Source organism: Xenopus tropicalis, chromosome 10 (assembly GCF_000004195.4).
Source record: "Xenopus tropicalis strain Nigerian chromosome 10, UCB_Xtro_10.0, whole genome shotgun sequence".
NCBI classification, from domain to species: Eukaryota; Metazoa; Chordata; class Amphibia; order Anura; family Pipidae; genus Xenopus; species Xenopus tropicalis.
This window is the reverse complement of record NC_030686.2, coordinates 10,910,253-10,924,031: the sequence shown is the minus strand read 5'-3', so window position 1 is coordinate 10,924,031 and position 13,779 is coordinate 10,910,253. Positions and strand designations below refer to the sequence as shown.

Here is a 13,779-nt window from a genome sequence, read left to right as displayed (position 1 = left end):
CTCAATAACAGCTCAGTATTTACAAAAAAAAGAAAAAGCCTGGCTTGCCACAAAATTATTATTTAATGGAAAACATTATTTAATGGAAAACAAACAGTGGTACAGATGTGATTAATGGAGCGGTGTTTGCCCAGATGTGTGGGACTGGGCCAGCGGGACACCAGGAAAAAAACGGTGGGCCCTGCTGACCCTGTCCCACTATCAGTGGGTTTTTTGGTGTTATCGGGGCCTGGTCCTGCCCCCCTGCTGTCAGTGAGCTGCAGAATTCGGAAGGGAGGACGGGAGATCGGGTGCCTGCATATTGTTCTTCTAAGTGTTGGTAAAGCTGCATGGGGATTGGATGGGCTGGAGGGGAAGTTCAAACTCCACCCATCCAAAACCTGTGTGGCCCTACAGGGTCTTGAACCAGAGTGACTAATAAGCATCCAGAAAGCTTTGTAGTAGAAATAAGATGCAGAAACTCAAGCTCCTGCCCCCTGCAGCTCACTGACAGCAGGGGGGGCCCAGCTAATCAAGTGCAGCAAAGCAGGGCCCCCTTGGGGGGGAAGGTCTGTGACTGGGGTGAGGGAACCCTGAGGTGACAGCGCTGGTGGGCTCAGGCACCACAGTCCGACACTGTTAACCAGGGCCCGTAAAGAACCTGTCGGTAGACAGCACTCACTGGTTAGCTATTTCAAACAAAGGACCCCTACGAGTTACTTTACCAGGGCACTTTTATCTTTTTATAACATTACATTAAATATTATATCTATTTTCTGTTCCCAAGTTTTCCAACTACTGTTGATCTATAAACACATATCAAAGGATGCAGATCTTTTTACTGAAGGCTTCCAAGCCTTCTCTGACCTTGTTAGCCCTCTGCTGACAACACCATCCCATACCTGTCAGATTCACTCAGCAATAATTAGATAACATTGTTAGGAGTTAGTGAACTGAATACAAACAATAAACCTGCAACTGAATGGAGGAGAATAAAAGTAGATTCAATAGTAGTCCAATATTGTCCTTTTTTTCTGCAGATTAGTTTTACTCCTTTAGTGATTTCTTCTGAGAATTCTGGTTGTGAGTACCCTTGGATCTGCAGGGCAGAGAGACAGTACTATTTGTACCACTGCTGGAGAACAGGTTCTGTCTTTTCTAAGCTGATATCTTCCAGCTCCTGCAACGGATCCACCGCTGGTCCTGGTAACAGTACAGTCTGCAACACAAGAAAAAAAAAAAAAAGATGTATTTTACAAGGAACGTATTGTGGCTGAACTGTCACACCCAGCCCCTTGCATTTAGATACCTTTACAATTGGCTCTTTGGGTGGAGCCCAAGAAGGAACGATTTTGCCGTGCATTCTCCATGTTCCATACGGATTCACCATGTGACGTTCAAAAACCACATACTCCAAAACATCTCGTGGTTCCTCGCTTCCACACATTACCCTCCCAAACCGGTCATAGATAGTCAGACTCTGATTGGAAAAAATAAAAACAACCATTGCAGGAGACATCTGAAGAAATGGGGGTGAGCAGTGGCACATTAACAGGCACAACTGGGTATGGAAGTGGCCAATAAAGTAACAAAAGTAGGAGGGGCTTGTTTTCATTTGGAGCATTCACTGGAAAAGGTTAGTTGTCCACATTTGTTTGCTCATATCCAGGAAATATTACATATTTCTATAGAGCCAACATTTTTGTTGATGAAAATAAGTCTATCAAATATCTGTGGACCCTGCAAGTGGGAATGGTCTGACAAAAGAGGTGATGCTGTACATAGAGTGGCTCTCAGATGCCATTAGCACTCTTAGAAACAGGGCTGCAATGAATGCATATTTTTTTGGTTCTGATTCTGACAAATATTCAGTCCTCTCCACAAATTCAGACAAACACCGAAGTGAATCTAAAAATTTTCAGATTTAAAACCTGAGCAAAACCCAAAAATGTACCTCAAAACAGGGGCGGGGCAACCCGGTCGGCCACATCGCCCCTGCACCTTCCACCCCACCCCTCGTGTTTCAGCGAGCATGCAGTTACGGGGGGGGGGGGGGCGAGGTGGCCGACCGGGTTGCCTAGGGTGCCCGGTCGGCTTGGCCCGCCCCTGTTTTGAGGTACATTTTTGGGTTTTGCTCAGGTTTTGCCATTGACATGACAAGCAGTGGGGTAATGAAAAAGGAGCTAGGGCTAGGCAGGAGAGGCTCCTGACTGGTGCCCCCCCAGTCGTTGCGCCCTAGGCAGCTGCCTCTTCTGCCTACCCCTAGTTCCGGCCCTGCCTCAAAATATTGTCCTCATTAAGCTATCATGGGCTTTAAAGTCACATGACTTTTGGATAAAGTTCAGCTAAGTAATCCTGCAAAAAGTGGGATCCAGTCGAATCCCACTCAGTCGTAGATTTGGTACATCCCTAATTCTCACCAATGTAAATGCGAAACCCCCATAAGGTCTCCTACTTCTGCGCTGCAGTATGAGGAGGGAGGGAATTCTACAACAAGGAAAAAAGGAGCTGTATAAGGAATGCTGGCCCTTACCTGTTTGTTGTGCATACGCACTGTTACTTGTGCATAGAGGTTCCCTTTGCTGACCATCTCAGGGCAACGGACCTGAACCACTCGAGGAGCCTCTATGGACTCCACAAAACTCCATTGAATAGTGCGATACCTATTGCCGCGAACCATTTCCTGCGTGAAAAATGACAAAGCTCAACAGATATTCGCCTGGAAAGAAAGGAATAATCCTAAAGTGCCAGATTACATACCGGATAGCAACGCTCAGTCACCAAGGTGTGCAATTCGTGACGGTCAAATCTGTAATATTGAGAGAGCTTTGATTTTAAAAGTTTGTTTTAAAGTACATTTTCTTACAAAAACACAGGCTTTGCTGCTTACCAAACTTTGTAAAACATGTCCATAAAATTACACTGGGACACAAACTTCCCTGTATTCACACTGAGCAAGGATGTCAAGGATATAAAAATCCAGCTTTGAAAGAGCAGCCTGATTTTCTTATCTTTAAAGGGGAACTCCATCTTCCAAACCAGAATCTGTTAAAGAGCCCCACACAACACAGAAACCCCTAATATACCTATCATTGTAATCTGTTCCTTCAAACAGTATGAATAAATACCATTTTTATATGTTGAAATCTAGCCGCAAGACAGTTCTTTTTCGTTTCAGCACCATTTGAAATCCTGACAGGGGAGGAGGGACTAAAACACTGATGTTACAGATTGTAACAACTGCTCCACAGCTTACAGACAGCATGCAGGAACTACATAACCCACAATGCATTGCACTGGGATGTTCCTTTCCTTATTGACATCACGTGTGCAGGGAATTTTGGTATTTGGAGGATGAAAGATAAAGGCAGGTGGACTTCCCCTTTAATTGGTCATGTGTACAACACCACAGCTCCATTACCTGTATTTTGTTTCACTGGGCCAGAATAAGAACATGGGTGCTGAAATGAGTTTCAAAACATATCTGTCCTGTCAGTACAGGTGGTGGATTTATTAGGCTGTTACTTTATAATCTCTTGAAATTTGAAATTGCACTATTTATGCATTACATTATACAGGTATGGGATCCCTTATCCGGAAACCAGATATCCAGAAAGCCCCGAATTACGGAAAGCCTGTCTCCCATAGACCCCATTTTAATAAAATAATTCAGATTTTTAAAATTTATTTTTACAGAGAAAAAAGAAATCAAACAGTGCTATAACTAAGATATAATTAATCCTTACTGGATGCAAAATAATCCTATTGGGTTTATTTAATGTTTAATTGGTTTCTTAGTCGATTTTAGGTATGGAGATCCAAATTACGGAAAGACCCCTTATCCGGAATACCCTTGGTCCCGAGCATTGTGGATAACAGGTCCTATACCTGTACTGGGATTGCAGCCATAAAGGCCCAATCTTTCTGACCTCTCTCAAGCGTTTCCCATTTATTCCCAAAGCCACTGTATGGAAGAAGTAGTCATCATGTGTGGCTGGGAAAGATATAATGTATCCATCTTAACAACTATATGCTGCTTTCACTGGGAAACATAATGGTGAAAGGATGTTACAAAACAACAAGTTAGGAAGAATAGTGTAAAGAGTGTAATAATTGTGTTACAAAGCAACATGAAAGACCAATAGAGCAATAACAGGCTTAACTCACTTTGTTAGGCACTGGTGTGCCGCGATGAATAATTCTTGAGCCTTCTCTGGAAATGTCTTGGTAGTGAATTCACTGTCGTATTCCTTGACCTTCCGGATTCTAGAAGCAAATAAAGTTCATTAATGCTGCCTTAACACAAGCTCAGACCACAGTGTCACACACCAAGGAAACTGCAACTTATAGAGAGGAAACGACAGACAGGTATTTTCTCAAAAGATACAGTCATACGGTCATTGCAATGAAGAGACTCTAGACAGTGTGAAGTCAAGAATGGAAGACTACATAAAGTTAGGAAGAGCCAAAAAGTAAGATGGCATTTTTTTCATTCCCTATTTGAATAAAGGAAACGACTGAGTTCTCAGAAATAAAGCACCGGGGTGTGCTGCTTCCTTGGTTAGGTTGTCTTTCTTCAACCTCAAAGAGTAAAAAACAGATTTTCCTATAACTCTGATTAAACAGCAATAAAGCAATCTGGAGCAATACTGCGCAGCAATTATTTCCAAATTGGGGGCTGGACCTCTTATGGGGACTCAAAGCAGTGACTGGAGGGCACAACCTGAAGGCCAGCAATGGTGGGAATAGATATTTGTTCTTCTAGATGTTTGAGGCTACAGTTTTATTGTTACTTTTAATAATTTATTTTTCTATTCAGGTCCTCTTGCATTCATCACAGTCTCTCATTCAAACCACTCCCTGGTTACGAAGGTAATTTGGACCCTAGCAACCAGATAGCTAGTTCCTGAATCTAAACAAAAATTGAAATAATTAAAAAACTACAAATAATAAAAAACCCGGTGGGCCCTAGCGGCCCAGATCCAATCGCCACAGGGAGCTCCCGCAATCCGCCACAGGTAAGTTTCTTTTAGGAGTGCTCGGGGGAGGGGGTTGAAGGCCTCTGCGGGGGGAAGGGGGGGGCCATTGGGGGGGGTGCAGGGGCCCCTGAGGCAGAAGCCCCAGTGGGCCCTACACCCCCCAATTCGACCCTGGCAAACTGTCTCAGAATATAACTCTCTACACCATACTTATAGTTAACTCAAAACGGAACAACCCCTTTAACTACAATGACCCAGATAACACATTTCTGTGCACTGAATCCCAGCTGTTCTATTTCTCTCCTGCCGCAGTTTTCTATGAAAGAGTTAATGGATCTGTCACAGAACTTACGCCAGCTGAGAAGCCGCTGTCTGTTTCAACTGCTGTGTTCTCTGCTTCAGACCTTCCTTGGAAAGTGAGGATAGACGTGCATCTCCCTCAGGAGGAATGTAGGGGTCAAATATCCCAGCTAGAACAAATGGGCAAATTGTTAGAAATTTTTTTTGCATCCCCACAAATTCAACATCACAAAAAAACATGCATGGGACCTGGGTTTTTCCAGATAAGGGATCTTTTCATAACTTGGAACACCAAACGTTATATCTGCTAAAAGTAGTTTAAACACTTTATAACCCCACTAGGAATGTTTTGACACCAATTTGGACTCATGGAACTTAGTTGGGATCAAGTACAAGATACTGTTTTATTAGGAAATCATTATTAACTATTCAAATCTGAAACTTTCTTTATAAGAGTTTTTTGGAAAAGAGATCCCATATCTTTGATAGGCTGCATGAAACTTAGTAACAAAATAGACTAGTTCAACAAGCGAGTCAGGATCTCCTCACCAGTGCAAGCGATATTAATGGGTCGTTCCATGGTTTCATGAGGGGTGACCACTCCAGCTGCTCGTGCTTTGCTTATCATGTCAGCCATTGTTTTATGCTTGGCTCCCACAGCTGGTGGTATGAAGTATCTCTTTTTGGTCCTCGTGGGCATCACCAAAACAGGCGCTGCCATTCGGGCTGGGTTGAGGATTGAAGCTAGTCCCTGCACGGGAAGAATATAGTTGTAAGTCTGGAACTATTGTAAAGAGGACCTGTCACCCAGTCACAAAAAGCTGTATAATAAAAGTCCTTTTAAACATGAAACACAAAACAAAATCCTTTTTTTTTTTTTTTTTTTAACACATTCATACCAATTATAAAGGCCAGCTGTTAATCATATATTGCCTGCCCCACCTCTACGCCTATGGTTGGGCGATATCGGTAATTTGGCCCTGAGGCCAAACAATCGAATCATAACGGCGGGTACAGGGTATATATTTTTAAACCCGCCTCATCGATATCTGTCGGATTTCAGGCCAGATATAGGTCGGACAGGCCCGTCGTTAGTGCCCATACACGGGCCGATTAGCTGCTGAGTCAGTCTAAGTGACCGATATCGGCAGCTACAATCAGCCTGTGTATGGCCACCTTAACTTTAGCTTTCCATTCAGCACTTCCTAGATGTCACTGCACGTCTTACTTTTTCCCTCCCTCTTCATCATCTAGTGCATGGGTATCTGGTCCTCCATTCCGGCACATAAACAAGATTTTGGCATGATACAAAGTGATTGCTGTGACTGATTAATTCCAAGACTGAAGGAAACAAGAGTTATACTATTTATATAGTGTAAGTGAAGTTTATTTTGCTCAACATACATGATGGAAAATAATTCGGAGGTGACAAGTCCCCTTTAAGAAAATACAGATAGGGCAAACTTTATTTAGCTGTAACATGGTGCAGTGCATTAAAACATTATATGTAAGAAAGATCAGGGGAGGAGTCGACCAATTCCATGTCACACATATGCTCAGAATGAACTAGCAAGGACACTCCATATTATGTGCATGTGTAGAGTCTCAGAAATGGCTGCCCAAACTAGATTCTCCCTCCTGGTGTGGGCAGCATAGTGCTCACAAGCAGAATTTTCTGGCCAAAATAGTATTTATTTCTCCCAAATAAAGTGCAGGTTCTATTAGCCTTTACCTCCAGTGGAGAAAAACATTTCTCTGTGACAGATACCCCTTAATTTCAATGGAAAAAGATATGGTAAGAATCTATTAAAACAACGACAAAGCAGGGCATCTGAGCCATTCGCTTCATGCACAGGTCAGTAATTTAGATTCCCAGAGCAAGTATCTTAATGTGCTCAGGTGTATGCCCCAGTGCAGCAACCGCACCAGTCGAAACTTGGTACTAGCAGCCACAGTACTCAGTACCACCCAGCATGATACATTTTTCATCTGAAGTTATTGTTTAACCATCAAGAGTGCAGCTCTATCACCCCAGAGCAGCAACGGAGGAAAACAGATGCCCTTTAAAGGGAACTCCGGCTTCCGAGCCAAAATATTTTTATAGAGCTTCACACTGCAAAGAAAGCCCTAATCACTGTAATCTGTTCCTTCTAAAAGTAGGAATAAATACCATTTTTGTATGCTGAAATCCAGCTGTAAAACTGTTCTTCTCTTTCTGCATCATTTGAAATCCTGGCAGGGGAGGAGGGACTAAAACATTGATGTTACAAATTGTAACAACTTCTCCACAGCTTGCAGGCAGCATGCAGGAATTACATAACCCACAATGCATTGCACAGTGATGTTTCTCTCCTTATTGACATCACGTGTGCAGCAGGGAATTGTGGGATTGGGAGGAGGCAGGCTGAAGGCAGGTTGACGACAGACGACTACTGTTACAGTTTGAGTCACAAAGTAGTCAGCCAGATCAGCAGGGGAACAGGGAACTGTTCCAAACCAAATTATTCAATCAAAAAAGGCTGCATATTTTTTATTTGATATATATTACAAAATTGCACATAGAGGGCTAATGCAGAGCTGTCAACCAAGCCCATGTCATATGGAAGATAATGATCCAGACCTGTTATTTTTAGGCCTAAGCTCTTCCTCACCTTATTATATCCTAGTTCATCTGCTTGAGGGTAACACTATCACCAATGTATTGGGACAGCCATAGCATACCCCCCAACTGTCCCGCTTTTCATGGCGCATCCCGCTGTCCCGGATAGTTCCATGAATGTCCCGCATTGCGGGACATTCATGGAACTATATGGGACAGCGGGATGCGCTTGCTGTAGCCGGATGTTCTTGCTTCTTCTGCAGCTTCGTTATGCCTCTCCTTGTGCAGCGCGACAGGCCCTTTTATAAGGTTGCGCCTGTGGGTGTGACGTCATTACGCACGGGGCGCAACCTTATAAAAGGGCCTGTCGCGCTGCACAAGGAGAGGCATAACGAAGCCGCAGACGAAGGCTGCGCCTATGGGAGGTACTGAGAATGGGGGGCTACTGTGATAGGGGGACACTGTGTATGGGGGGGCTACTGTGTATGGGGGGGCTACTGTGTATGGGGGGGGCTACTGTGTATGGGGGGGGCTACTGTGTATGGGGGGGGCTACTGTGTATGGGGGGGCTACTGTGTATGGGGGGGCTACTGTGTATGGGGGGGCTACTGTGTATGGGGGGGCTACTGTGTATGGGGGGGGGGGGGCTACTGTGTATGGGGGGGGCTACTGTGTATGGGGGGGCTACTGTGTATGGGGGGGCTACTGTTGGGGTATGGGGGGGCTACTGTGTATGGGGGGCTACTGTGTATGGGGGGGGCTACTGTGTATGGGGGGGGCTACTGTGTATGGGGGGGCTACTGTGTATGGGGGGGCTACTGTGTATGGGGGGGCTACTGTGTATGGGGGGGGCTACTTTGTATGGGGGGCTACTGTGTATGGGGGGGCTACTGTGTATGGGGGGCTACTGAGTATTTTTTTTTTTTTTTAGATCTTTGCCTTACATCTGCCCTGGATAGACATGCCATTAGCCCCTCCCCTATACAGTCTGTATACAGGCTAAGCTAGTAAGTGTCCATAACATTAATAACATTTAAAGAATTGAATTAGAACCGCAACCAGAATAGATAGGTAAGGGGGTGCCGAGATAACCTCAATAACCTCAGTACAAAGTAGCACCCATAGCTCCCGTACACCATATACTGTCCCATTGCCCTTTAGCCTAGGTTCCGCTGAAGGTTCCGCTGAAGGTTCCGCTGAAGGTACCCCCCACCCTGGGACTCAATGTGTCAGCACTGTCCCTCCCCAACACCCGGCCGAAACCTACCAACTCTCCCACAGCCCGGTACATCCTCATGGACGCCGCCATCTTGCCAGCGCACGGAACTCTGGGAACAGACTGGGGCACATGTGACAGTTTGGGGGCGTGGTTAGCGCGTCGCTTGGAAAGGAGGAGGCGGTGGGCGTGGCATAGGTCTCTGTGGCGTTGCGTGTACCTCAGCGGCTGTCACTTGTCCCACTACAGTTTACATTTTCTGGAAAGGATCCTCCTAAACCTTTATTAATCCAAACTCTGCCCTTAACCTTACACACACCATCCCTTCCATAAATGGTATCTACACCTACAACCATGGGGTCCCTGACTGCATTAAAACTTTGTACCCCCCCCAACCCAATGGCAGTATTTTAATCATTAATCACTATTGCCCATCACCACAAGATGACAGGAGCTCAGGATGAAAAGCATGAACTGAAACCCTGAGGAAGGATGGAAACATGGGGTCCCTGTCATTTTGTGTTAACTCCTGCAGGCAACTTCATGAGACTTTCCGAAATAAAAATAAAAAAAGAAATAATAATAAAAATAAAGTGATGCCAGGGGGTTAACAAGAGGGAGTCGCCAGTGGAAAGCCATTTCGAAGCAGTTAGTCGCCCGCAATAGAGATCCATTGTGGGCGACTGAACCACTCTGTGGGTCCTTACCCTTAGGGGCACACAGGGCCGGATTTCTACTTGGGGCGCCCCAAGGCCCCCCCCCATTCGCCCCCGCGAAAACGCGAATGCCCATGAGCAAGCGCCTAACTTGCGCATGCGCAAACGAGCCCCCCCCCCCGTGACCGCTAATGCACATGCGCAAGCGCCTAACTTAGAACTCCCATACGGAGCAGTGGGGACATGTCCCCATTGCTCCATATGGGAGCAAAATGTTAAAATTTGATTGCGGCGGGGCGGCATCCCACCCCTGTGTATGTGCCGCCCTAGGCCCGGGCCTTTGTGGCCTCGCCACAAATCCGGGCCTGGGGGCACATTTACAAAAGCACGAATTCTCCGAGCGTATTTTTATTTTTTGGGGCGTCCGCACGACTTTTTCGTACACCGCATGACTTTTTCGTACGCAGCACGACTTTTTCGTACACTTGTGCGAAAAAATCAGAAAGGTTTTACCTCTGTTTACAATGGTTCAGTACAAAAATTTTGTGACTTTCGGACCGCCAATACCATATTATCGTGACTAATACGATTTTTTCGTAAGCATTTTCGCGATATTTGCGATCTTCAGATTTTTCCCATTCGGGATTCGAATTCGTGGATTAGTAAATCTGCCCCTTAAGGTTGTGACACACGGAGATTAGTCGCAACTAATCTCCCCGAAATGCCATCCCACCAGCAAAAATGTAAATCGCCGGTGGGATGGCATACGCGACGCCGCGATTTCCCGATTTCCTTATTTACATAGACCTTTAAAGGAGAAGGAAAGGTAAAAACTCAGTAAGCTTTATCAGAAAGGTCTATGTAAATACAGTTATAAGCACTCACAGAAAAGCTGCACTGAGTCCTCGGAAAAAAGATTTCTTGTGTCTGCAATTCCTGTAATCAGGTGTAGAAACATCACCAGCATGCACTCAACGGACTCCAGGACAGCGGTTGTAAAACTTCAAAAAGCTTTATTCAAGGATCCAGACCTGACGCGTTTCGTGTGTTGCCACACGTATTCATTGGTACAAACAGAGTGATCTGTAATTCCTGTGCCACAGACACGCAGCTTTCTGTTCTCTGCTCTTTCCTGCTCCCCCTCCCTCAAGAACTCACTCCCCCCCTTAGGAATGTGGATCTGAGCCAATCAGCAGGAAGCTAACTCATAGGGGCAGATTTACTAATCCATGAACGGTCCGAAGGCGTCTGAATGCGTTTTTTTCGTAATGATCGGTATTTTTGCAACTTTTTCGACGGCATCGCGACTTTTTCGTATGTTCCGCGACTTTTTCGCCGCCGTCGTGACTTTTTCGGATATTTTCCGCTACTTTTTAGTCACGAAAAAATCGGATTGGTTTTTCCGCCATTTACAATCGCTCAATACGAAAAACGACGGCGAAGATCTGGGGTGTCTGTGCAGGAGTGAGGCATTATGGGAACTTTCTTTACACAGCTCAGTGTTTTTTTTTTCGCTTTTGGCTTCTGACCATCTGAACAGGTGAAATATGGGGAGACTTAAGGGCACTATTGAGAGAACTGAAGGTATGCCTGCAGTTTGGGATTAACTCTTTATTAGCCTTTCCTTCTCCTTTAATGCCAATGTTATTAATAGGAAAGAAAGATTAAAAAAATGGAGCACAGATATTTGCACAATGCCCGATGACAGACTTTTTTTTGCACATTATGCATTCCCCTCTTATTTAAAAGTCTAACAAAGGCTTACGGTAGGGAGAGGTGAGTGTGATAAACACAAGTCCTATTTATTGTTCTCATGCTGAGCATACACTGCCCCTTTAATACTGTCACAGGAATCCTATGATACATTTTGCACTTTGGCAAAAGGATGAGCTTTACTGAAGAACGGGTTTTATCAGTATTATTCTGGTAGTTCTCTCAATGTGATTAACAATAGCTATGTGGCACCCAGCAAACCATTTTGGATTGGTGCCCATCCAGAGTGCTGTGATTGTAGACTGCAGGGTGTAATTGATGGGCTTTGTCAGCACTAAATGTGCGTGCCAGGATGGTAGGGAATGTCTGCCCAGAGAGCAATGCAGCCAGTACAGCAGGATTCAGATTCATCGTTATATATCGCCTTTCCTACTCATTACACACTTGGAAAGGAAAAATAACACAAATTCATGCATTTTACAATATAGGGATTGGTTCACCGGAGCCATGTTCTTGATAATGAACTAAAGTAGGATACAGGGGCATAACTATAGAGGAGACAGACCCTGCAATTGCTGTGGGCCCAAGAGTTATAGGAGCCCCAATGGGGCACAGACCAAATGTTCTTGAAAAGATAAGTTATTCCCATTGTGGGCTGAAATGATGTTGCTGCCCAATCTAGTTATGCCCCTAACAGGACAGGGGGACGCAAGGATATACAAATATATCTATAGTGTAGTAAGGGGCCTGAGCTTTAGACCACAAGCGATTGCGATTATTATTATTAACGTTTATTTATAATGTGCCAACATATCCCGCAGCGCTGTACAATAAGTGGGTTACATACATTGGACATACAGAGTAACAAATAAAACAATCAATAACCGATACAAGGGGTGAAGAGAACCCTGTCCAAAAGAGCTTACAATCTACAAGGAGACACAAGGCTTGTTTGAAAATCACTGCCTACAGTCTTGGAAAGGGAGGTCGGCTGTTACAGGGATATGGCTACAAAATCCCCTACCAACCCACATTTTCCAGAAATCACCTAGATTTATATATTGGGCTAAGTGGAACTGAACTAGAGACATGTTCAGAGTGTAACGCGTCATGGTCAGCCATGGGTGTATTGCCAAAAATCTCTGTTAAAGCACCTTCAATAAAATGTAACAGTAGGTACCTGTCCCCTGCATGCTCCAAATCCCACAATTCCCTGCATAGGTGATGTCAATAAGGAAAGGAACATCACAGTGCAATGCATTGTGGGTTATGTAGTTCCCGCATGCTGTCTGTAAGCTGTGGAGAAGTTGTTTCAATCTGTAACATCAATGTTTTAGTCCCTCCTCCCCTGCCAGGATTTCAAATGATGCAGAAAGAGAAGAGCTGTTTTGCAGCTGGATTTCAGCATATAAAAATGGCATTTATTCATTCTTTTTGAAGGAACAGATTACAGTGATAGGTATATTAGGGGTTTCTGTGTTGCCTTTAGGGTCAAGGGCTACCCAGTACAGCAAAGGGTGGCTAAAATAAAACATGCAATTAAGGGAGGGTGAAGACAGTATGATTGATGGGGATGGGTAACCTAAGGGGGACATGGGCTGTAGGATGGCGTGGGTAGAATGTTTATTTGGTGTCCCAGAGACAAGTAGAGGTGTCATGATCAGCCTAAAGACCAGTAAAGGTAAGATATGGGATGATTTGATATTTGCTGTCCTATGTGACTGATATGGACATGTGATTGACCTCTAACTGTGCATTTTATGCCACAAATAGTAACAGTATCACTTTAAGGGGCTGATCAAAGTCCGAATATTGGACTTCAAAAAGCACAAGTGGGAAAAAATTGTATTAGATACTAAAATTTCAGATAGCATCGTGCAAAAATATTGTGGTACAATCCAAAAGTTCCGAAATTTTTGTACAATTGTACAATCGTAAAAGGCGCAAAAAACTTTCTGACTTTGATCCTTCAGTGCATGATTTTAGAAGCCTCCCATAGGGCTAAATGCCACTCTGCAGCTCCAACCCGGCCCAAGGAAAGCCTCCCATAGGGCTCAATGGCACTCTGCAGCTCCAACCCGGCCCAAGGAAAGTCTCCCATAGGGCTCAATGGCACTCTGCAGCTCCAACCTGGCCCAAGGAAAGTCTCCCATAGGGCTCAATGGCACTCTGCAGCTCCAACCCGGCCCAAGGAAAGTCTCCCATAGGGCTCAATGGCACTCTGCAGCTCCAACCCGGCCCAAGGAAAGTCTCCCATAGGGCTCAATGGCACTCTGCAGCTCCAACCCGGCCCAAGGAAAGTCTCCCATAGGGCTCAATGGCACTCTGCAGCTCCAA

At 44.8% G+C, this 13,779-nt stretch overlaps 1 protein-coding gene across 1 annotated transcript; it reads right to left on the bottom strand.

The window, feature by feature from the left end:
• Nucleotides 1-44: 44 nt before the first annotated feature.
• On the bottom strand, nt 45-9,172 carry mrpl45 (mitochondrial ribosomal protein L45). The gene is given in 8 exon segments (NM_001032338.1): nt 45-1,198; nt 1,289-1,459; nt 2,513-2,662; nt 2,740-2,788; nt 4,147-4,245; nt 5,311-5,428; nt 5,808-6,009; nt 9,125-9,172. Coding segments are annotated over 8 exon segments (930 nt in total). The 5' UTR covers nt 9,167-9,172; the 3' UTR covers nt 45-1,099.
• Between the last annotated feature and the right edge of the window lie 4,607 nt (nt 9,173-13,779).